Source organism: Tympanuchus pallidicinctus, unplaced genomic scaffold (assembly GCF_026119805.1).
Source record: "Tympanuchus pallidicinctus isolate F22 unplaced genomic scaffold, pur_lepc_1.0 scaffold4, whole genome shotgun sequence".
Lineage (NCBI taxonomy): Eukaryota > Metazoa > Chordata > Aves > Galliformes > Phasianidae > Tympanuchus > Tympanuchus pallidicinctus.
The window spans coordinates 48407304-48430840 of record NW_026294758.1 but is presented as its reverse complement, the minus strand read 5'-3'; the positions used below and the strand labels follow the sequence as shown (position 1 = coordinate 48430840).

Below are 23537 nucleotides of genomic sequence, written 5' to 3'. Positions count from 1 at the left end.
ATGTCATCACTTTTTGGCAGCTCACACATTTTGAACAATTCTTGTCAAGGATGAAGCACAGGAAAAGTAAAATTTCATCAAAAATCTCTGATGAACACCTTGAGAACTCACTAAGCTTTGCAGCCACAGACATCGAACTGCATCAAACCGGTGCACCACTTGCACAAAGTCAGGTGTCCCACTAGTTTTTTTGTTCCTTTTTTATTGTTTTAAGAAAAAAATATTTAAAATGTTTTGTAACTTATATCTTAACAATATTGTATGCTGTGCAAGGGCTGCTCTGAAAGCAATGCCTCCTGTTTTATTATGTTGGCCCATAACATCAGAGGCAGGTGTTGGTCGTTTGTCAGTAGAGGCTGAACCTTCCCATTAATATTCCATTACGTGTTGCTACTGTGTGACAGATGGCAGCAGAGGAGCCCTCTGACAGAATGGTGTCTGGCACAGAAGTGTGTACCTGCATCACTGAATTCCTGTGCAGAAAAGATTGCACACCACTGACCAGCACTTACTGCATGTTTCTGAAGACCAAACAGCAGATATGAGCACAGCAAGGCAGTGGGCGGTGCGTTTCAGCTGTGGTGATAGGGGCTACAGATGTTTATGGGCACAGCACAAAGGCTCTTGCTCATGGTAGGTGAAAATGCACAGCTAATGATGGTGACTGTGTTGAAAAACAGTTTTGTAGCTGAGATTTGCTCTATCATCAGATGTAATTCCCATGGAAATAAATGGAAACCAGGCACTGATTTTGCAGTGATGCATGTACACGTGGCCCAAGACAATTTCTATTCACTGAATACAGCCCAGGCAAGCCAAGATATTGGGCTCCCATGCAGTAGTGCAATAGTCCTGCTGGTATTTTCAGAATATGTAGTTCATTTGCAAATACAAAAAGCATGCATTTAAAATCTGACAGTGAATGTGTAAGGCATCCATTGTTTGTTCTCTTATGACTCATGAAGTCGTTCGCATTAAGCCTCTGTACACCTTTTTCAAACCAACAATGAATGACCAGCTAGGCACTTCACAGAAAATTAATTATCTTTCCACAGATAACAGACTTCTTAATTATTGCTATGATAAAGGTAACTGATTGCTTTCCTTACATGTAATGAAATATAAAGAGCACTCAGTACAAATGCATAATTTATGATTTTGCATTTATGTAATAACTCAGCCCTTAATTGACAGCAATCATTTGTCCTGTATACAGGAAAGTGTCATTTACACAATCTAGAATCTGCGGAGTTGCGAGCATACACACTAGCTTCCAAACTGAAGGGACGCGACTGCTAAGAGAAACTGACAAAATTTCTATTTAACTCAAGCACTAGCAGTGCTGAAAGCCCAAGGGAACAGCGTCGAGCTGTCAGGGGAGGGCCAGGTTGAGTGTCAGGAAAAAGGGTGCCTGGGCCCTGGAATGGGCTCCTCAGGGCAGTGGTCACTGCCCCAAGCTGCTGAAGTTCAAGGGGGATCGGGACAATGCTCTCAACCCCAGCGTTTCAATTTTTGAGTGTTCCTGTATGGAGGAACATCCAATTCAGGATATTCTGTGATTATTTGATTCTAAACAGCAATGTTACCACAAAGTTGTTCTTTTTACCTTGCATTGGTTTCTGGTTTGTGGAATCTTCTTCAAGCTACCTAATACTAATGACACGATGTATTAATTCATGTCTGCTAGTGTTCTCATTTCAGCTGGACAGAGCTGATTTTATTCTTAGTGTCTGGAACAATGCTGTTTTGGCTTTAGGAGAAAAACAATGTTGGTAACACACCAGTACGTTGCTGTTACTGAGCAGTGCTGCACAGAGCCAAGGATGCTTTACAGTGCCTCATACTGTCCTGCCAGCAAAGGGCTGCTGCAGAGGCACAAAGAGCTGAGATGGGACAGAACCAGGACCATTGACCTAAACTGGCCAGAGGGACATTCTGTAACATGAGACATCATGTTAAAAAGAAAACAAAACAAGCAAACAAACAAACGTGAAAAACCAGTAGAACTGAGCTGAGAGGACAGCTGCTGTGTGGAGACTGGCTGCACATTTTACTTTCATTTATACCACAGGTTTGTTACCTGGGACGGATGGATGCGTTTAAAAATCAAAGAATAAGCAGAAAGCTAAGCAAGAAAGTTTAATAGGAAATACTAAATACTTTTTTCTGTGACTGGCAAAAATCAATACTAATTTATTATTAAGAGATCATTACAGCAAAAAAGCAATAGTTTTCCAACATCCTTACCACATACACCTACTGTAATTTATGGCCTTTTTCAACATACAACAGAAACAAGTCTTTTCCCTATCTGTACTTTTGCAATGCTAAATGAATTCATCAGCATAAATTACGCCTAACTCAAAATGCTAGAATTTTTTTGTGTTTGATTCTAGACCAGAAGAGCTATTCTTTTAACAGTAGGTGAGCAGGGATTCTTAACAGGACTGTCCAGTAGGTTGGAAGAGGAAAAAGGGACTACTGCACTGTGTGTCATTCAGTCCTTCTTGTCATAAAAAGGCTTGCAGAGTTAAGCACAAGACTTTTAATCTTGTTTATATCCAGTGTCAACTATTTTCATGCTTCTCTGTCACAGTTTCTATGAATACTTCTTTGATGATCTCCTTATCCAAGTTCCTACCTGCAAAGAGAAAAAAGATTAGTCACTTGTACTTCAGAGCGCATTACAAAAATCCATTCCTGTAAGGGGAAGCCGCTAAGACCTCTCACCAGGGAAGATACTTACTCTATCAGTGGGTGCAAACAGTACTTTATCAAAACTAAGCTGCAGGTAACAAGTTAATTTTACGTTACACAGGCAAAAACAGATTTCAAGAAATATGCAACACCTGCGAAACAAACGTGACTTTGTACGCTTTAATGACTTTACATTCCTCACCGTTATTGGTTATGTGATCAAATACTCAAAGTATGCCCATGAATTCCCATGTAATCATTTGTTTTTAAAGTAATCCTCAATATGCTTACATAATTCCTGAATATCTTTTATTTTATTTAACTACAAAGGACAGCAAGCACAGCTGTTCTCAGCTGCTTTAAGAAGGTGCAGGGGGATTTTCATGTATAGAGCTTGGACTGAAGGTTACACAGAACATCGTAACTGCTGTTACTCTGGCTAGTACAGGCTGGCTGCTTTTCACTGGACAGGTTTCACTGGACTGCTGCTGAAAGAAAAAGCTCCTTAAAGTCACAAAAAAAGATGCAAAGTTACTCATACCAATTAAAACGAGTCTATTTGTTCTTTTTTCATCTTCCTTCCATGCTACTGCAGTCTCTTCCAGATCATAGAGCTCATGGACACCTTGGACTATCACTTGATGAGATTTGCCTTGAATAGATACGAGTCCCTTATCAGAAAAATAACTGTTAGAGTATATAAACAAACCTTTAAAAACAAAATACTTGTAGGGGAAAAAAAACAACTTTAAAAGTGGACAGAACAGGGAAAACCTCTGACAACTATGCAGCAGTTGATCAAAATAATAATGCAACAGAATTGTCTCTTGTAACATCCATTCTCACATATAATAATTATACTTTGCCATGCTCTCAGTTTCTCATTTGGACAGTTACCTAGAATGTTTGTGCAAATTAAAATGTCATCTCCTACCATGGCACTTTAATTATATGTATGATGTATGTTTCTATGAAAGCCTTATCACCTCTCAACGATGACATAAAATGAGCAAAAATGTTGAGTCTATTCCCACTGAGTTCTCATGCTTAACATTTACACTATCTTGAAACGGAATCTCTGAATAGTAGAGGAAGAACAAATATTTGTGTGAAATGACTAGCAATGGAATTACAATGGAATACTTTCAAAACTAAGTCCATTAACTCACATTCCAAAAGTTGCATTAAGAGTTTTCATCACTTGAAAACTTTCTAAAATATTCTAGTCGCACACATCCTGTCAAACACCTCTTATACTTCCTTAAAGAAATAAAAAAAAAAAAAACAGTTAAAAGTATTTCATGACAAAAAGTCTGTATTTGACACAGTAGTAGGAATTCTGCAGCCACTGCCAAAAAATACTGTAGTTGCTGGTAAAATATGAATATGAAAGCAACAAACTTTGGAATCCATTCAATGATTACCTGGGACTAATTTACTTTGGTATATTTGTCTGCAACAACTGTTGTTCAGCACACACTGTATTATTTGCCTCAGAAATTTTGATTAGTTAGTTTGATCCCAAAGCTCAGTACAACAGAAGCATACTTCTAATTAGCAGTACAGCTAATTAGTACAGCAGACAGCTTAAAGTGCATCAGCATTGTTGTTTTTTTGTTGTTGTTTTACTTGTTAAGAAAGGGAAGATGAGAACCTTTGCTTTTTTTTGCTGCTGAAAGATCAAGAAATGCAACCTTTCTTCCAGTGAAGCAGAAATAATAAATGTTGCTACCTATGACGCACACATTCCCAGGAAACTAGTCAGAGCACATTTCATTGTATTTCTTAGACCTTATCAAGTTTTACAATTGAGTTTTATTTACTTAGCTTTTTGGTTTAAGGAAAATGCAAGCATATCCTCCAGCATCACCTACATTCATCTCAAAACCATGCAATGAATTGCACGTGGAGATGAATACACTTATGTTTGAATCTCATCTTTAGAACTGCAGTCTGATGTAGACCATAACTAGCGTTGTGCTGCTTTGCTACACTGGATTAAACTTCTGCTCATTATGCCAATAACTGTAATCATGGACAGAAATCTGTAACTACATCTCTAGATAAGGAGTCATGTGAAATGGACGGGACCTTTCAGAGCAAAGGAGGTGAAAATAGCTTCACGTCCTTTCATTTATGGCCTGATCATTAATCTGGTCCCATTCATGTTCGGGACTGCAAGTCTCCCTTTCACTACACAGCAAGTAGTACCACTGTTTGCTTCTCTGTCTCCTATCTTGAGTTGTCTTGTTCACCAGCAGACATTTAAGTGTCTCTAAACAGATCAATGACAAACTGGTGTTCTCTCTTTTGTCTGCTCTTTGCTCTGTATGTCACTGACAATGCAGTTCCTTCTGGTTTAAAAGAGGGAAAGCACAAAACAAAGAAGCCAGAAGTCTCAGGCAAACCTTCAGTCTTATGACATCCATGGTACGTCCAGCCTCATCTTTCACATTCTTTTCCCACAGGAGATTCTATGAAGAGGAAAAACATTTTCACAAACTGAACAGCATGGGATGATTTTCTACAGAAAGGCATAACAATTTTGCAGCTGACTATGTTGTGTTAGTATTTACCTGTATGAAGAGATTTAGGTTTTCTTCCTTAATATTTCCCAGGACTTCAAATGTTACTGTCATTATACCCTGTAAATGGAAAGACACACAATTGCTTAACTGAATAAATATTTTTGTATTTTCATATATTTTAAAAAGTGTTCTTCATAGCTTGCCCTTATTTAAAAGAAAAAAAAAATAATCTATTAGCCCACTCCAAAATACAAACAGGAAATTAAAAAAAAAAAATCTCCATTTCTGTGCTGTCCACTTTCTTACACTGTTGGTTTGGTTCTGTTTTGGCAGGGGCATAGCCAACACCTTAAATAGTCTATTGCCATATAAAGCAAAACTCTTTGCTGTAGGTGATGCTTGTTTTACAAGCCTCAAAACTTTAATTTTTATAGTCTAATAAGCTTAATTTTTTATGCAAGTTTTAAAATGCTATTTTCATATCTAACCTTTGCCATTGTTTCTGCTCTTCATCACAACTTTATCAGACAAAAAATAATCAATATGCTTCCAACCTATCAGTGCTTTCCTTCTATGAAAAGCTTTTTACAAATAAGCTACATAAGAATAGATTTCAAAAATAAAGATGTATTAAGTTTTATTCCAGAAAACCACCAGCAACTGCTCAGAACCAGTTCTCAAAACAAAAGGTGGTAATAAGCGCGTAGTTTGAAATCTACGGTTTCTTAAAAGAAAATAAAGGAAGTAATGCATCTGAACTTATTTTTGTCAATACAGCCTCTCAGTGGCACAGAAGTACACAAAGAAAACGACTTTTTCTACAGCCTAAAAATCTTGAAGATTACTACTTCCAGAAGGCTGCCAGTCTAATTAAAACACAAGCAAAAAGCGGCAAACCTAAAGGTTTATCCAACACTCAAGTAAACTCACCAAAACAACCAAGCACTAACATCCTAAGAAGCTTCAAAACAAGAGATATGTATGCTTCATGCATAAAGCAGTATTGCTCCTGCTGACCTTCCACATGATGTGGATAAGCACACTTTATCATCCAACTTGCAGCCTACTGTGACAGAAGCGTTCTCTCTTCTTTATGCCTCATCTGACTCACCGACTGTCCCAAACTCTGGGTGTTGAACTGAACAGGGCTAGTAACAAAGAATTCTGCTTACTGCTGGTTGACTGCAGTTGCTTTTTTGATAAAAGCAACAATTGCCTTCATAATACAAGCACAATATAGACCTCGAAACATACAGGAAAGCTTCTACTTAACTGCACTTATATACTACAACTGAACACTGTTAAGATGAACATAAATTGCTATTTTTGTGTATAGCTAAAATTTAAGATTCTGATCATAATTGTAGCTAACCAATAAATTTTCATATTTAATCTTTAGTTTTCAAGACTATCAACTTCACAGTCAACATTTGCAGTTCAAAAGAAAAATAGGTTTCATAACCATTGTATTTTAACTAAAAATTTAACCGAATCACAGTATTTTTCTGTAAAGAAAGTTCACTTTTCTAAACTACTACTACATAAAAATGTAAGCTTTTTTTTTTTAATTTTTTTTTTTTTCCTTTCTCCCCAGTCCCTGAGGGAACACTGTCCATTAGTGAACTGCACTGGACTGGGGATATCCACCTTTTGGTGGTTCACAACAGATCCACAGAGCACCTACGTACAAAGTACCTGTATTAGACTGGGATTGTAGGTGACCTACAGATCAGGTACAGTAAGGAACAAAGCAGTGACAAAACCAGTAAGAGCAGGAGAAAGCTACTATGGCTTGTCTCTGTTCCTGCAAAGGGAAATTCTGAAGAACTCAGAAACCTACTGGGACAGTTAAGGGAATTTCATACTCTGAGAGGACAGGTGTTCAATTATCTTTTTCTCAAAACTCAGTATCAGCAAGTTTTTACTGACTGTAATTAACAGTAGTTGGAACACAATGACTTGTCATCATCCAGAACTGAAATGCCTGCGATGATTTGGGGCATATGGAAGGCATCTTGGCTCCAGTACAGAGAATCTATCATTACCCGTTGTGGTGTGAGCAGTGCACTCGCTACACGTGTGTGGATCCACGCAGACGATGTATAAAGCGTCGGGAAAAGCAGGGACCTCTCAAAGTCAGTAAGATGGCTGGGGAGGCACGGGACATTGACAGCTTCAAACTCACATACCCTCGGGCAGTCTTCTAGGGCAGTATCCAAGAAAATCAGCTCAATGGTTTCAAAATGAATATAGCTACCATTTGTACAACACTTCTACTGTGTGCTGGCTTGCTGTAGAGATATGCCAGTATTTATCATACGCAAATGGAGACCAAGAGATTGGAAACTCTGAAACACTGTTCCAGCAGTCCCTTAAAGCACAGAACTGGCCGCAGGGAAATGTATGTGACAAGCCATCTGATTTACTGTGGAACAGCAAGCAAGATTAATATTTGTGAGCCCTATCAGGAAGCCCACATTAAGGTGCTGCAGAAACTGTAGCTCTGCTCCTCAGTGTGCAGCCACTCAGAAAGGAAAGCAGTGCAGGACAACTACAGCTGCTGCCCCACTCATCACTCCCACTAGAATGCTCTAGAGAACTTGAAAACGCTGCTCTGAGCAAAAGCAGAGACCTCTGGAACGGGCTGACCCAGCTCTAGGGCCTCCAACATAACACGATACAGACTTCTTGTACCAAGTCCTGAGGAGAGCCACAAGAATAAACACTATCAGACAGCTAGAGCATCTCTCCTGTGAAGACAGGTTGAGGTCGCCGAGGTTATTCAGCCTGGAGAAGGCTCTGAAGATACCTTATAGAAGCATTCCAGTATTTAAAAGGACAAGAAAACAACAGAGGGATTCTTTTCCAGGCAATGAAGTTATAAGACAACAGAGGTGGGTTTAAAACTAAAATAAGGGAGATTTAGGTTTGGATGTCAGGAAGAAATTATTCACAATGAGGGTGGTGAGGCACTGGATCAGGCTGTCCAGAGAAGTTGTGGATGACCCATCCCTGGAGGCATTCAAGACTGATCTAGTGAGCTGCAACACTGCTCATGGCAGGGCAGTTGGAACTGGATGGTCTTTAAGGCCCCTTCCAACCTAAACCACTCTGACTCTGCAACTGATGGAGTGGTACACTGAGTTCAATCCATATGGTCGCACAAGCAAAACCCTGTCTTCAAGATTGGAAGTGGCAACTTGACTGCAGTAGCTTAGACTATCTCTTACCTTTACAGGCAAATGGCAAGGGTCCTGAAAAGGCTTTACTACTGAAGCCCTTGCTCAAAAGCCCTGTCAGCTGGATACTTGCTTCTGTAGTATTAAAACCCGATAACCTGGCAGGATATCCCTTTGATCCTGGAGCAACTTACAGCATCAGACTTAGGCAAGTACGTTGGAAGTAGGTCTGAGATCAGACTCATGGCAAAGCATGACAGAAATGCAATAATAGAAGACACAGGAGGAGATGAAATATCTTTCTGTTCCCATCTTCCAAACTGGAACTTAAGAAATGAACATGAAGTCCTTCAAAGATCTGTATCTACAAACTAGGGAACTAAAAGTTCAGGAGACATATTTCAGCTCAGTAAATGTAGTAACAAGATGTGAAGCAAGGTGTGGAAAGTCTAAATTATCCAGTACATCATTTTACTCCTCAACTAAGGAAATGTCCATGCTATTTAAAATGAACTTCGCTCACCACATATTTGAGTGTTGGACAATGTTGCTATAGCTGTTGGACTCAGATAAACTAGATATCTAATAGAGGCATTATTCTTTGTTTGTATTATTTGTTAAATAAAAAAAAAAAAAAAAAGAAAAAAAAAGAGGGGAGGGGAAGGACCTTACTAGTAAAATCTGTGCATCACAGACAAGATAGAGGCTTAAAAACAGCATGGGGTTGAAACCAGGCGATCATTGTGGTCCTTTTCAACCCAGGCCATTCTACGATTCTGATTTAGCACAGAACTGCTTATACTCTGTAGGAGTGACAGACCAGGACCTTCCCCCTTAAATCAGTATTAAAAATTAGAAAGGCAAAACAGACAAAATACTGGATATGCTCTTTATATGAAACAAAACCATGAAGGCAAAAATGTTTTTTACAACTGCCATGTGCAAGGAACATTCTATTGCACAGAGGGAGACAGAAGATTCTACCCTGACATAAATACACACTGGGTTACATATCTGAAAAAACAAAGCATTTTAGAGTTTGACATACTAATAGCAGCATCAACAGAAGTGTTTCTAATTTTCTAGCACGTAAGCTAGCGTTGATACCAAGTTTAGAAGAAAATCTAATTCACTGTTATGAGTTGATCTGTTGATTTTCTGTGTAAAAACAATGGAAGCACTCGCAGAACGAGAATCTGTGCCTGCCTAACGTCTTAGTTAATGTGAAGTCATGAACAACAACTCCCTGATATCTACAAATATTGACACTATTTGGACCCACAGGATAAATATCAGCTCTAAGTACAGGACTCAATTCTGCAAATACTGAAAAGAACAGTATTATTTGTTGGTTCTAGTAGTGTTCTCCATGTACACGAACAATGTAACTGTCTCCAACAGTGGAACTCCTAAGCCACATTTGAAAGCAGAATTTAGTATACACATCTACATCAAAGTACATGGCTGTGGGCATTCAGTGTAATATTCCAGAGTTCTCAAACATGTCATTCCCAAACTGAAACCTGCTGAAAAAGTAAAATGCCATGGTTGCAATTACCTTGAACTACCTTCTTACAAGACAGAAGCAGTGCTTTTTGTAATTACCTTATCTAGATGTGAATGTGTTGTCTTCATATTCTCAATTTTTTTCTGCAAGCTGAAAATAAGTAAATGTTGGATTTGCATTGGATAGATGCAGTGTTGTTATTTCAAACAAGACTTACACAAACTCTTTAGTACTGCAGACCAAAACTAAAGTATCATCATCAAAATAAGTTTCATCTGTTAATTCAGCTTTAATCTCAGAATAGTTACATTTAATTATATTTGCTTGATCTTTCAAATGATCCGTGTTAGAAAGTTTGCCATTGCTTAGCTGCTGGAATTCCACTATAATTACCACTGCAATCATCTAATCTGATTATAATAATGAACAGAGCAATCACAGATTTTCTTTCTAGATTAGAAAAAAATTCTAACTTATATGTGTGATAGAGCAAGGAGTGACCTATCAGATGATCATTTCTGGTAGGATTAAAGCTGTTCTTGGGCTTAAGAGACAACAAAGCATTTCTAATAACAGACTAACTCAACTGTCAGACTAACTGAAAAGAAAGAGTTAGAGATTCATTTTCACAACAAGGCTAATAGTACGGTCCTCCAACAAACTTTTAACAATCCTACAGTTATGTCACCAGGGACTTTCATAGAGAAAAATGAATGAATTAAAAATACTGCTGTGAAACAAAACTGTACTAAAGCCTTGTTAAGATGTATGAACACATTCTGATGAGAGTACTCAGAATACTAGACAGTATTCACTTACAGAAATACATTCAGTCTAATTTTCAAATTGACTCATACATATTGATCCAATATTATGAAGCCAGTGTGAAAAATGTACATGTGTGCTGAAGTCCAAACGAAAGGATAAAATACAGCCTCAGAAAGTCAGATGCTACTTTACATGAAAAAAGAACCATAGTATTGGCACTGGGATGTCAGCCACAGCAAGAGGACAATGATTTTGAACATGTGAAAGCAGAGATAGGAAACACGAAAACTTTAACTGGTAAGAAGGAGCTTAAAAAGGGTCAAATAGCTCAGGCCATTGGGCGTGTTCAGCTGTCTCAAAAGTACTGAATTCATTGCTTTGCTCCTCACTGATTTCTATTTCCGTTCTTTAGAAAATAAAGTTCACAAAAAAGATCAAAACAGCAACTTAGATTGTGCTCCCTACTACATCAGCACGTCTTATACTTTCACATCTTTATAAAACTAAAAAATAACTTCTGATATCTGTGGGATTTTTACTACTGTCAGTAATACAGAATCAATTCTAAAAATAAACTGAAGGACCAGATTATTACTCAAGCCATGCACTAATCTGAAACACAGATGAATATTCCTTGGTTATTTTCATTGTTGATCTTAAATACAGTTAGATTATTATAATGAATGGCAGTATCTTTGATATTTAAAATACTTACACTGCAAGTATTGATACTCCTCTGTAGAAACAAAAGATAAATCCCAACGCTGCTGCCAGCAGGAAAAATAACTACAGTGTGTCCATTTGCTGAACATCATTTTCCAAAATTATATTAGGAATTAAAAAAAAAAGTACAAAGCCATTGCTTGTGAGAGTGAAAACTGCAGTGTAACATCAATACTATACTTAACTCATTCCCACAGCTAATTCCCACTGCACACTGCGCAGCGCTTGCTAATTTAAAGCTGGGCCTCTTAGTCACAAAAGAATCGAGGACTTAATGGATCCAGGAACACGCTGAACAACATTCCTAGAAGCTGAGGCTGCTGTGGAACTCAGAGTTTCCTGTGAAAACTAAGGTCTCCAATTCATCACGATGTAAAGTGAGAAAAAAAAACAAATCCTCTAAGCTTTAAGAGAACCAGAAAAAAGTGCCAAGATCTTATTGATTAGTATCAGTAATAAAGAACAACTTAACGCCTCAGCAAGGGAAATGGGGAAAAAACGCCAAACAATCAGGGGCACTTGGGCTCTCATTTCATTTTACAAACCCTAAAATCTTTTGCTGCATGTATCTCAAGTAGAAAAACATCTGTTTCTGATTACTTCTTACTGAGATTTTTAAACAAGTGTCTGAAATAGAATTTGTAACAGAAATTCAGATACAGAGTCTGCCTGCATGTAAGTGTGACCTACTTCATGCACGTATTTATGCAACAAACATTACTTCTAATAAAAATGAAATTATTGCCATACCTTATTCCAGATAGACTGTCAAAAGCATGCAGGTCCAGCACATTGGAAAGATCAACTCTGCATGAGTAGGGAGAGAAAGAAAGCTTTCTTTTCATGCTATTTTTACTGCAGGTAAAGATTATGCATACTGAAGCTTCAATTACTCACTTATATATATACAAATAATTGGTTTTTTTCTGGCCTTTTATTCCAATGTTATCAGGCACCAGAAGCTAGCCCTATTTTCAGATGTTGGCAGTCAGTATTATCTGCTATGGAGTAAAGCAGCTTTCAGTTGCACAGTAATACGAAAGCATAAGAAGAGGATTTTAGAGAATATAGTTTAGAAAAAGTAAAAATTAAAAAAAAAAAAATCTATTTTCAGAAAGATTAAATCCTTTGTACTGGATGCCTGAAAAATATCTAATTCTCTGATGGGAGCAATTGTTCTGTACCTCTTTGAACACACGCACACACTAAAACATAATACAGGTAGCTATGCAGGTGCACAGCTAACAGTTCATAGTGTAGGCCTTGTAAAAATAATGTCTGTGGAACAGGATTTGGAACTACTAATAATGGCCAATCTAATACCTTGACCTTTGTGTCTCCAAAATTTTGACGAGTCCATTTATTGACCTAAAACAAAACAGAAAAAAGCAAAAGTGAGGTGCAAATGAAACTGTAGTATATTGATTGAACAATTTAACTATGTAAAGCAACACAAGAAACATAAAAACACCTCTCACACTGTTATTAAAAGTTGAACTGTCCAAGAGGCATCCAGAAAGCGTTCATTTTTGTGACTTTTTATATCTGAACAAAGGTCAAAATGCACAACTTCTGACAACAAAATATTACTACTGAATACAGCGTTTTTCCCCACAAGAATCCTCCTGATACAAACTGCAGGGTTAAGAATTCTTAGAGTCTGAGGCACAAACAAAGTTGCAAAGTATTTCTTTGCAAAAATATTATGTTTTGTCTGTCAGGGTACTGAGAAAGATGGGACATGCCATTAAATACTGGTTTGATTCAGACCAGTGGTTCTTTTACATCCAAAACAATTATTTAGAATATCTTCCATACCCATTTATATTTGCTAATAAAAATGTATGCACCAGCAGACATTTCCCCCTGCCGTTAATTCAGAAAAACTGCAACAGCTGCCCAGCAGTGTAAGAATGTGGATACTTAAGACAAAGGTCTATCATAAGGCCTTTTTAAGGCCTAACTTAGCCAAGGAAATGGTGTGGAGTTACATCAGAAAGGGGTCAGGTTTGGTGTTAGCAATAGGTTCTTCATCAGAGGGTAGTGGGCACGGAAGGCACAGAACAGACTGCCCAGGGCTGTGGTCATGGCCCCACGCTGCCAGAGTTCAAGCAGCATTTGGATAATGCTCTCAGACACAGAGTTATAATTTCAGATGATCCTGAGTAGAGCCAGGGATTGGACTCCATGTCCTTGAAGGCTCCTTCCAACTTAAGAGTATTCTGTGATTCCACGCTTCTTAGCAGGTAACGTAAAATCTTACTTAGGCAAGCTGTTAAGACTGTGGGAGCACATAAATGCAATGGAAATGTCTCCAGAAAGGGACAGACTCTTTTTCACTGCTGACTACACAATATGTTGGAGTAATCATGAAATCTGATTTCTAATAACACTTGAGCGTGTACAATGTTACAGTTATACCAGAAGTTTCATACCTGACAGAGGTTCTGACTTTATTCAATTCTTCCCCCGAAACCAAATCTGTTTTATTGATGATTATAAGATCAGCTAAAGCAACCTGCCTACACATTTGGGAAAAGAAAAAAGGACAGTTTGAACAAATAGTTTTTTTCAAGGCAGAAAGAGTATGTCTCTCATAGCACTGTAAAATTACTAACAATACATGTACTAGCAATACAGAAAGACAAACATTAACCAAATCATTAACCAAACTAAAACATCATGAAATGACTACAGTACTACTTTAGATTATTCCCTGCTGCTTGTTTTGGTTGCTTGCTTGCTTCTCCTTCTACATTCCCTCCCACTCCACTTAAAAAAAGAGGTCATCTACTCCAAATTCTCTTACAATTTATTAACTCCAGGAACCTCAAATTCTCTTGCATGCATTCTTCACAAGGACTTCACCACAATTACACCTTTAATCACTGTGGCTCCACATTAAATATATATACACACACACATATTTCTCTATCTCCAGTACAACTTATATAATCTGGCAGAGCCTAGCTTGGAAACCTTCCTTGCCCCTACCAGGTGTCTCCCACCCCCCCCCCTAATATTTATTTTAATCTAAAATTCTATTTATCTTACAAATGTATGAGAGTTGCTTTAGAAGTAATGCCTTCTTGACAGCAGATTGAACCTTCCCACCACCATTACACTGAATTTTGTTGCTGTCCAACAGATGGCAGCAGAGCGGCAGCCTAATGTTTAACTTGGAAGTGCAATATGAAGTGTGGGTGGAGAACTGAATTTCCCCTTGTGGAAAAAAATGGCACCCAGTGACATCCATCGACACTTGGACACTTAAAAAGGCCAAACAGTGGATGAGAGCACGGTGAGGCAGTGTCTTGTGTGTTTAAGAAGACAACAGTGGCAACAGCCACTGCCCTGAAATGTTTACATAGCCACGCGAACATGTACAAGCGCAGCATGCAGGGTCTTTTTCATTGCTAGCAAAAACGTATAGCTAATGGTGGGGCAACTATACTGAAAATTGATTTTGTAGGTGAAAGTTGAGCTGTAGTTCTATCAAACAGCATTATTTGTACTCTATCTGCTGCAGTTTCCCTGGAAATAAAGAGGAGGAAAATAAAGATTATTTTCAGATAAACCTACTTATTAGAAAATTCCTCTCTTAGCAGAAAGATCAAATGAAGTACTGAATAATTTTTGATTTCTACCTTTGTTTAAAAGTAAGGGAGGGGAAAATCTTATAAAAGAAAAAGAATCAATTCTGAATAATCTTCCACACAGTGCAGCCACTGACTACAATTAAAAAATTAAAATTAAAAAAAATTATATCCATACCGTGAGGCTTCGTTGACAAGACCTTCTGGCTTTTCCTCTGTCAAGTGCTACATAAGAATTAAAACAAGGGGATTAAGCATGTTTAATTAATGTTCAAATTAATTTGAAGTTAAAGTATGCCAAAGTCATTTTACACAAGGTATGACTTTCAAGGAAGCATTACAGGAAGATTGTATCTTGTCTTTGTGGGTTTTTTTTTCCATTAGGGTGAAAAAGTTCATACCTTCACCTTTACAGCAGCTTAACATTTCTTTAATGGAAACTACTTTCTTTCAGTACATTATTTGCATAGAATGCTGAAGAGTTGGAAAGCTGTGTTATAATATTCAATTCATCATGAATCTCAAAACTAAAGTCACCATGATATACAGTAACCATGGAAAAAGGTATCTGAATAAAAATATATTTTTTTCTATTTACTTATGTCTATTGTTAAAGATGTATTAGGCTTGCAGTACAAGATTTCATAATTACGTAAGAATATCTCTTCTCTCTGAAAGATTTACAAAACCACATAGCTATAGTAAAAAACCCATAATCTTGTTCTGAGTTTATATGAACAAGCTGCTACTCATTAGTGAGTCTGCCTCTCCTCAGTGTTTGCTGTTTATTCAAGCAGAAACTGGGCAGAAGTGACAGCAACGACAAAAAGAGCATCACATCATTATGCTGCAGGAGTTCAGTATCTTACCACCTGCAGCCTTGTCCTACATTTGTGTACCCAAGCTAACATCCCCCAGAGAATTAGTGAAAGAGAGAAAAAACACCCAATTCTCAGTCAGCAGCACTAAGGATAGTAAGTTAAAGCTCTATTCTATCAGGAATTCAGAACAACAGACATCAGTACTGGAAGAGCAGAGGCACTGCTACAAGGCATTTTCTGCTCAGTCCTGACACTGAGGCAGCAACCCTTTAGGCAAAAGCATCAAGGACATCTGGAAAATGTAAAACCTTGAACTGACATTCTAATATCAGAAGTGCACCTCGTATGGGAAGATCACATAGTCCCGTGCATTACTTCATCAGCTTAAATGTACGAGGAGTATTACTTTCAAATTGGATTTATTAAGACACAGGAATACAAAATGAAAATAGTGTTAATTTTCATGGGAAATGCATCAATTAAATAAAATTGTTTAAGTGGAACTGTCAGAATTCTGAAACAAAACTATACCATGTACCATCAATGCTGCCTTTAAAAAAAAAAAAAATTAAAAAACAAATCAAGACTATTTCCTGATTGTGCACAGTCTAAAGAAAAGGTAACAAAAGGATGGCTGGAAAAGCAGCTTTTCCTCTGACTTCTTGTTTCTGAGCTTCTATCAAATTAAGTGTGGTCAGACTTCTTGCCCCTGAAAGGACAAAGTCAGCAGTACACATGTCAAAGTAGACCATTTGTTCTTTACTTAAAAAATAAAAAATAATGAGTATTTTATAAACTTGTGTTGTTTACAGAACTACCTGAATCACAAGCAGCTTTTTAGATCAAACTTAGTAACAAGAAGAATTGCATATTAACAAGTCCTTCACATACCACAAATGTTATCTGCCTAGCATATAATTCAGAAAGTCTGAAGTTTATAATACTTTAAGTCAGTTTTACATATTGACCAATTAAACAACCTAATAGTTTTCATTGAGCTTGTGAAGATAATAATGAAAAGTTCAATGTTTCAAAACGTGTGTGCGTTTTCTGGCATATTATTTGCAAGTTTAAACATGAAAAGTTTGATTTTTTCTAAACAGTTAAGTACTGCCATACATGACATTTCTATTTGATTCAAGCCAGTAAGTAAGCATTGCATAAGGAGAAAGTTGAACAGAACAGTACTTTTGAAAGTAATAAAACACCTAAATTACCATGAGGGCAGTAAACTGAAAACTGAGGCTTAAGACATTGCAGTTTCTTGTGATGTTAACCACAGGGGGTAACATCACAAGAAAGGGGTTATGATCACTCTTATTCTGAATTCCACAAAAGCAATACCTAATCAAAGTAACTACTGCTTACAACATTGTGAAGAATTGTTTTCACAGCCAATTATAAATGAAAAAGTTAACTTACTTGGATTTAATCACAATTTCTGCACTTACCTATCCTCACTATTCTGTAGGTCTGTTCTCTCAGTACACTTCACACAGATTACTCTATTACCTGCTATTTTAATCTACTTCCAGGTAACTCAATAATCCGTTCATCTGATACGGTATCAAACAGTCCAAATCTCTAACCTGTCCTCCCCATAGCTGCCCTTACACTAGCATCATTTCCCAATCTGCAGCCTTAAGTCACTTGTTATCACCCTGGTGTCAGAGGTCTGTTCTTCTTTTTCCCATTCAAAATGCAGCACTAGTGAGCCACAGTAACTGAAATGTATTTTTGTTTGTTTTAAGAATTAAAACAATTGTAAAAAAAAGAATAACCAAAATGAACATCACTGCAACAGCTGTTCTGGGTACCTGTTCATCTAAAACATGTAAGAAACTCAGTACCTTACCTGCAATCCATGCTTCGCATCAACAACAGATACAATGCCTAAAGGAGAACATTAAAATAGAGTTAGCTGCTTCAAGCACACTTCAACATCTTTTTAGCTTCTCATATGACTAGTAAAATGACAATACCATCACATTTGAAATTGTTCATAATATTTTCAAAATTTCCAGTGTATCTCAACGTAACACTTGTCACCTGATTAGTTTGCTTTATTAACTCATACCCGTAGCTAAAAGAAGTCCATCAAACCACGCTAAAAAAATTCTTACCACGCAGATGCCTCTCTGCCTCCTTCCAAGCAAAAATAAGTGGGCAGAGATACATTCCCACAAGCAATCAAAGCAAACTAAGGGGACTGATTGAGCTACACAGTCATTCTGATTTTAGGTGACCAGGATTCTACAACTGTCTAGCAGAAACCGATGAAGCTGTTTGTAACGTAACTGAATGCTTCTCTAGCTAAAAGGGCATTTCACAGCCTAACCAAAAACACAGTAGGGTATTTTTAAGCAAAAAAAACATTATGATTTTTTTCCCACTGAAAAAAAAAAAAAGAAAGAAAGAAAGAAATCAACACACAACATGCTCTTTAACTAATGAAAATTACAGTAAAATTAAAATTTTAATGGAACAGATGAAGTGCTAGAACAAACAAGTAGAAAAGACAAAGAAGAAAACAGAAGGCAGGGGAGTTTGAATATTGATAAGAGATCAGAAAAACTAAAAATGATCAACAACACAATGAATAAAAATAATAAAACCTAATTAACATTTGGTAATACCCAACTAATGAGGACTAATAAGGTTTCTTCTCCTTAACCCATAGTCAAGATATCTCCTTAACTAATCTGTCAGCAAAACATACACAATTTTTGCTTGTTTTAGTGAACTGAAGCATCAAAACAAATAACTAGATCTTTGGCAAGAAATTTGAGGATATGAAAACCAAGATCATGTCTTTCAAACAATTTCTGAAAGCTTGCAGTAAATTGCAATACATTACACTGCACTACACACAGATATGCAGTACCAACATGTTGCAAAACAAACTTGCACTGCTTACCATCAAGATATATGTCGCTTCCCAGCTCAGAATCAACCCAGAACATGGAGGCCACAGCTCCTAGGAGGTACAGTAAGTTTAGCTGCACAACTGATACTAGTAGTTCTGTATTTAAAACTCCTCTCTTACAAATTCAGAGAGCATTATCAATGTCAAGTGCCTGACCATATATTTTATCCAGCAGCTGCCAAAGCACTACAGTTATGTAATATGTAAGATGAGACTAGAAAAGCTTTAAAAATCTCACAATTCCAGATGCATGTAAGTCTTCTGAATTAACTTCACCCAGTAATATCTAGTGTCATTACTGCACTCATTGCAGGACTCCTCCATACAAAACACTTAAAGAAAAATGGGGTTGAGAACAGGAGCATGGCTGAGGGAAGCTATTCTCCTTTATCCAGCACTTTTAAGATTACATGTGGATAGTTCTTTCAGCAGCAGCATAGCCTATGCAAGAAAGATGTAACTAAACTGATGCAAGTTCAGCACAGAATCACTAAGACAGTAGGGATCATAGGCCCTGAAAGAGGTGGGTAACAGAGGTTGCTCTGCCTACACAGCAAACTTTCCATGGGAGCTAACGGCAGCCACCTTGAAAATCAAAGATAAGTCACTCAGGAGACTAAGAGAAGTTTTTCCATAGTGTTACATGGCAGAAAGATTAGAGATAACAGCATTAAGCTTAAATAAGAGGTTCAGATCGCACGTATCACAAAAATGCTTTTTCAACATGAAAAAACAAGCACACAACCAGCTGACCAGAAACGCAGTCTTCCCAGTTGTCAGAGGATGGGGATACCTGACTGAAAATCCTGAGAAACCTGGCCTTATCATTTAGCTTATTTGCTTTTAGAAGTTGTAATAGACCCTCCAACATCCTTTGTATGTAGGATTTGTACATAACAGAGGCCATATCAATGTCCTTTCTTATAAATAAAATTACTGTGACAACTATTGAGCTTCGAGCTGGAAAGTGTTAGTCTACCAAATGAGAAACAGCTTAAATGTCAATAAGAATTTCACAGAATCACAGAATTGTAGGGGTTGGAAGGGAGCTCCAGAGATCATCGAGTCCAACCCCCCTGCCAAAGCAGGTTCCCTACAGCAGGTTGCACAGGTAGGCATCCAGGCAGGTCTTGAACATCTCCAGAGAAGGAGACTCCACAACTTCCCTGAGCAGCCTGTTCCTTCACTCTCTGACAATAACATGCTTTTATAATTGATCTGGTTCAGAGAAAACTGTTCAGGTTGCTATTACTTTATAATAACAAAAATCACTGAACAGCACATAAGGATTTATTGTTCTGTACCTGCCAAAACAATGCATTAGTCCGTTTGGCAGCACATTTTTAGACTTCACAAAGGCTATGACAGATAACATACACCTTGGAAAGAGCAATGTGGAACAGAAATAAAACTTACTGAAAGCTGCTAGTTTTAGTGTCTTCTTCTCCAAGACTTAAGACACTTTTTCAACACAGATTTATTTTAACCAGATTTCTGTCAAGCATTAGAGTCAATTTAAAAGCTAGAAGTTTAACTACAACAACCAGAATTTTGCCTGTGCACCCATTCCCTTGACCAGTTTTACTCTATACAGCAACCTACATGCATGGTTGAAAACTTACCACTTCATAACACATTTTTGAATGGTGATGTGACTGCTGTGCAAATAAACACTTCATAAAAACGTGAAACATAAAAGGTGAATTATAATGGTTATGAAAAAACATACACAATGTAAACTACCTGGATCTGCCAAACCAGTTGTTTCTAACAATATATAGTCAAATTTTCCTCTCTTTTGCATTAGGTTCTCAATAGCCTTCACACCATTGTCCCTGCAAAAAGAAACAATTAAACCTGAAAGTAGAAAAAACAAGTAAAACATGCTTACACATGTTTTATATAAACTTATCCATGTGCTGATGCAGAACCCAATGACAGTATCATCAAAGCAAAAGGTCTGAGTCAGGACCTACACGAACTACACTTAAAATTCAGTCACTAAGCTGCTGTTCTAGTATTAGGCAAACAAAAGCCTTCAGTTTTATTTTGGTCTGAAAAGCATTTGTGCACTCCCCAAGGCTATAACAATAGCAATTTAAATAAATATTAATTTTCAAACACTGAAATCATAGTAAAGCAAGGTTGCGCTAACGTGTAACTTTTTGGTTTGGGAGGGAGCAAGATGTGCTATTTACTTAAATCCTTAAATCTCAGCTGCTTAAGTAAAAACGTATGCCATTTTACATATGAAACTTATGTATATAAAAAAAAGCAGTAACAGCTGCATTCTTTATCTATCAGGACACAACACAGTGCAATGAGACCTTCTGTTTTCCCCTTACTGTCCAATTTGTAAGGTATACAACTAGTTCTTTCAAATTTTCAGGGCCAACAGATCACCAACAAATTTAACACAAACAGTCCAACATTCAAATAAACAACAACAACAAAAAAAACAACAAACATGAATAAAATGCTATGTTTTAACATAACCACCTGTTTACAATTACGAATGCTGTCTCCTTACAGAGGCTCTCCCTCTGCCCCCTCTGAGCTACAAAACACCCAAATATTAGCCAACAGAGTAAGAAATACAGCTTAAGTATCTCACTTGAGTCCTAATTCCAGCTTTCTTGAATATTTGGCACCCAGTATAAAAGCATGTAATAGGAACAGAAGGCAGAACTCCTTACCCTGTAATACCCAACTGTAATACCCAACTGCATAGAACATTTTTCTGAAAGAATTGAAGTCCAAATCCAGTAAGGCATCAGAGGGAAAATAATGTCTATCTAGTAAATTCAAATTCGTTTCCTCTAAAATGTAAGTCGCTATCAACACTGTCATTAGCTTTATGAATTTGTCCTCTATCTCCTCTCCTTTCCTCAACTCCCCCAAAACCCACTATTGAGAACTTGCATAGTAATCCCTCCTTACTTTACTGAACAGCACAAACAGCCATTTCTTAGCTCCAGCCATTCTTCATAGAGTTCTCCTCCCTGACTGATTGCCAAGGATTTCTCCAGTGCACTCCCTGGAAAAAGAACAAACATAACTTGAGTCTATCAATTCGTGAAAGAATACTTGCAAAGAAGACATGAAAGATTCATGTTGGCATATGTTTTGTTCTGGGATTATACTGTGGTTCTACAAAGGTAAAAAAAACAACTGACAAGCAGGATGGAACAAGTTAGAATAAAGAGGTCAGCTTCTATCCCTATATCACATATAGGCCTGCTTCTGTAGCTTAAGGCTCCGTGACCAGAAGTGATGTGCATATGAAAAAAAAGCACAAAGCCATAAACAAACAACACACATCATCATCACAGTGCAAACCCTACGGTGCAGATAGAAAATGACAGCTCTGGCAGCCAAAAGTCCCACAAGCAAGGAAGCAAAAAAGTCAATCATAGAGACCATGCAAGCACCTCCTCATTTTCTTGATCTAAGATAATTTGTGTTCTTTAAGTAGCTGGGCAGAATGCAAAGAAAACATTATCCACCAACATTTCATTTTAATTTTCATCTGCTTCAGAATGAGCAGGCCAAGCAGCCATACCGTACTTCCAGCAGCGTAACAGCCTCATCTGCTTGACTTGAATTTACGTACAGAACTGTGCAACACATTAATATATGAAGTTCAGCCAAAAATCTTCCTGCCTTTCTCAAGGCTGAGGTATGACACAAATTCCAGCAACAAATTTAAAACATCAATATTTGTGATTTCCAGAAGCTTTACGCATATTTTGCAGCCCAAGATAAATAACAAAAATGCTCGTACAGGTTTACATACCTTCTCCAAACTCATTCAGTATCACTGCAATTCTCTTACTATGTTGCTCAGTCAGAATGTAATTCAGAAGAGTTGTTTTCCCAGCACCTGGAACATTAAACCGTTAAAAAACGGCTGAACTTTCAGATTAAAAGTAAATACTACTGGGGACACACATACTTTAGAGGAATCAGATGGAATGCAAAAGAACGAGAACCAACACTCCAATGTAAGTACACACACGTGCTAATTCGTACATATATTTGAAGAAGAGTTCACAGAACTATTGGCAGGCTAAACCTCACCTTGGAAAACAAAAATAAAACACCGACCAAAAAAGCCCACCCGCAACAGACCGCCCCGTTCACTAACTTCAGCTGACGCAGGGCCCCTCACCAGGCAGTCTTTCCCAGACAACTCACTTCTGTTAACAGAACCGGATTCTCCGTTTCGCCATCGCTACTCACAAGACGCAGCCACCACACGTGCCACCACCGAGCAAACAGTCCCCGCACCGGAAGCCGCCCGCCCCTCACCTAGGTAGCCCGTGATGATGGTCACGGGGATCTTCCTGCCGGAGTCAGGCTCGCTGTCCCGCACGACGCCGACGCCTATCGGCACCAGCTCGGGGCAGTCCTCATCCTCCATGTGGGACCAGGGACCGACGGCGCGCACACGGCGCGTCACAAGCCTGCGTCCCGGTGCGGGCATGCGCGACGGCGCCCCCCTCCACACGGTGCGCGACTACGCGCATGCGCGTTGTGCTCAGGGCGGTCGCCTCCGTGCTGCCGCGCATGCGCAACAGCAGAGCCGCGGCCGGGGCCGCGCTCCCGCCGGCTCGGGGCTCTGCGCGGGCCGTCTGGCAGCCGGCCGGTAACGGTGCATTTCGCCTCGCTCGGGGGAGTCCGGGAGCTGGCGGTAGCGTCTTTATGATCCGCTAGCTCCTCGGCTGCCTTAGGAAAAAGAGTGCCGGATCTGCTCCTGACCGCACGCACTACCGGCGGAGGCTGCGGCATG

At 38.3% G+C, this 23537-nt stretch overlaps 1 protein-coding gene across 5 annotated transcripts; it reads right to left on the bottom strand.

Annotated features, from left to right (window-relative positions):
* Positions 1-2126: 2126 nt before the first annotated feature.
* Positions 2127-23246, bottom strand: LOC128089794 (zinc-regulated GTPase metalloprotein activator 1A-like). Of its 5 annotated transcripts, none has more exons than XR_008210679.1 (15): positions 23057-23246; positions 22542-22628; positions 21686-21782; positions 20489-20580; positions 18737-18796; positions 17675-17712; positions 15177-15223; positions 13838-13924; positions 12726-12770; positions 12153-12209; positions 10010-10061; positions 5274-5342; positions 5106-5171; positions 3239-3349; positions 2127-2641 (listed from the first exon to the last, which is right to left on the bottom strand). XR_008210679.1 is itself a non-coding variant. In XM_052701539.1 (15 exons), exons 1-15 carry the CDS (start codon positions 23229-23231, stop codon positions 2568-2570), a joined length of 1176 nt encoding a protein of 391 aa, XP_052557499.1. In that variant the 5' UTR covers positions 23232-23246; the 3' UTR covers positions 2127-2567. The 5 variants fall into 5 exon arrangements, 3 of the variants coding, with proteins under 3 accessions (XP_052557499.1, XP_052557500.1, XP_052557501.1); XM_052701539.1 differs by having other exon boundaries at positions 3239-3368; XR_008210680.1 differs by lacking the exon at positions 2127-2641 and adding an exon at positions 3867-3957 and having other exon boundaries at positions 3236-3349.
* Between the last annotated feature and the right edge of the window lie 291 nt (positions 23247-23537).

What these genes read in the sequence shown, in the direction of transcription:
- LOC128089794 (XM_052701539.1), bottom strand. Translation starts at nt 23,231, where the DNA reads ATGCCCGCACCGGGACGCAGGCTTGTGACGCGCCGTGTGCGCGCCGTC. An exon ending in CATCATCACGGGCTACCTAG is followed by an intron (nt 22,629 to 23,056) that starts GTGAGGGGCGGG and finishes TTAATGTTCCAG; the next exon opens with GTGCTGGGAAAACAACTCTT. An exon ending in ACCTAAATCTCTTCATACAG is followed by an intron (nt 5,172 to 5,273) that starts GTAAATACTAAC and finishes TCCTCTTCATAG; the next exon opens with AATCTCCTGTGGGAAAAGAA.